We start from the raw sequence: 1,469 nt of genomic DNA, 5'->3' as shown, positions 1-1,469 counted from the left end.
TAGGGAACGCTCACGGACTGTGTGGTAATGAGAGATCCAAACACCAAACGCTCCAGAGGCTTTGGGTTTGTCACGTACTCTACGGTGGAGGAAGTGGATGCAGCCATGAATGCAAGGCCACATAAGGTGGATGGAAGAGTTGTGGAACCAAAGAGGGCTGTCTCAAGAGAAGACTCTCAAAGACCAGGTGCCCACTTAACTGTGAAAAAGATCTTTGTTGGTGGCATTAAAGAAGACACTGAAGAACATCACCTAAGAGATTATTTTGAGCAGTATGGGAAGATTGAAGTAATTGAAATCATGACTGACCGAGGCAGTGGCAAGAAGAGAGGCTTTGCTTTTGTAACCTTTGACGACCATGACTCTGTGGATAAGATTGTCATTCAGAAGTACCATACTGTGAATGGCCACAACTGTGACGTAAGAAAAGCCCTGTCTAAACAGGAGATGGCCAGTGCTTCATCCAGCCAAAGAGGTCGAAGTGGTTCTGGAAACTTTGGTGGTGGTCGCGGAGGTGGTTTTGGTGGGAATGACAACTTTGGTCGAGGAGGAAACTTCAGTGGTCGCGGTGGCTTTGGTGGCAGCCGAGGTGGTGGTGGATATGGTGGCAGTGGGGATGGCTATAATGGATTTGGTAATGATGGAAGCAATTTTGGAGGTGGCGGAAGCTACAATGATTTTGGCAGTTACAACAATCAGTCTTCAAATTTTGGACCCATGAAGGGAGGAAACTTTGGAGGCAGAAGCTCTGGCCCTTATGGTGGTGGAGGCCAATACTTTGCCAAACCACGAAACCAAGGTGGCTATGGCGGTTCCAGCAGCAGCAGTAGTTATGGCAGTGGCAGAAGGTTTTAATTATCACCGGGAAACAAAGCTTAGCAGGAGAGGAGAGCCAGAGAAGTGACAGGGAAGCTACAGGTTACAACAGATTTGTGAACTCAGCCAAGCACAGTGGTGGCAGGGCCTAGCTGCTACAAAGAAAACATGTTTTAGACAATACTCATGTGTATGGGCAAAAAAAAACACGAGGACTGTATTTGTGACTAATTGTATAACAGGTTATTTTAGTTTCTGTTCTGTGGAAAGTGTAAAGCATTCCAACAAAGGGTTTTAATGTAGATTTTTTTTTTTTTTTTTTTGCACCCATGCTGTTGATTGCTAAATGTAATAGTCTGATCATGACGCTGAATAAATGTGTCTTTTTTAAAATGTGCTGTGTAAAGTTAGTCTACTCTGAAGCCATCTTGATAAACTGCCCCAACAGTGTTAGATTTCCTTCAGGGTGATGCCAGGTTCCATTCAAAATTCGTTTACAATCTTAGAAGACCAATTTGTGGGCAGAGAAGCCTTTCGTTTTCAGAAACCTTGGTGTAGTTGAACTGACAGTTAACTGTGTTTTGACCTGAAGTTTATCAGTTAAAAGGGTCACCCAAGCAAACTTACAGAATTTCATTTGGTTATAAAAATGA

The 1,469-nt window shown here is 43.7% G+C and overlaps 1 protein-coding gene across 1 annotated transcript; it reads left to right on the top strand.

The window, feature by feature from the left end:
* Positions 1 to 8: 8 nt before the first annotated feature.
* Positions 9 to 1,131, top strand: LOC119513915 (heterogeneous nuclear ribonucleoprotein A1-like). Its single transcript, XM_037809749.1, has one exon. The coding sequence runs from the start codon at positions 28 to 30 to the stop codon at positions 853 to 855; it is 828 nt and encodes a 275-aa protein (XP_037665677.1). The 5' UTR covers positions 9 to 27; the 3' UTR covers positions 856 to 1,131.
* Positions 1,132 to 1,469: the final 338 nt, after the last annotated feature.

The sequence above is a fragment of the Choloepus didactylus genome, chromosome 1, assembly GCF_015220235.1.
Source record: "Choloepus didactylus isolate mChoDid1 chromosome 1, mChoDid1.pri, whole genome shotgun sequence".
Lineage (NCBI taxonomy): Eukaryota > Metazoa > Chordata > Mammalia > Pilosa > Megalonychidae > Choloepus > Choloepus didactylus.
Note: the sequence above shows the minus strand (reverse complement) of the source record. Positions and strands in the feature narration are given on the sequence as shown.

Excerpts from the sequence above, each read along its gene's own strand:
- LOC119513915 (XM_037809749.1), top strand. The coding sequence starts at position 28 with ATGAGAGATCCAAACACCAAACGCTCCAGAGGCTTTGGGTTTGTCACG.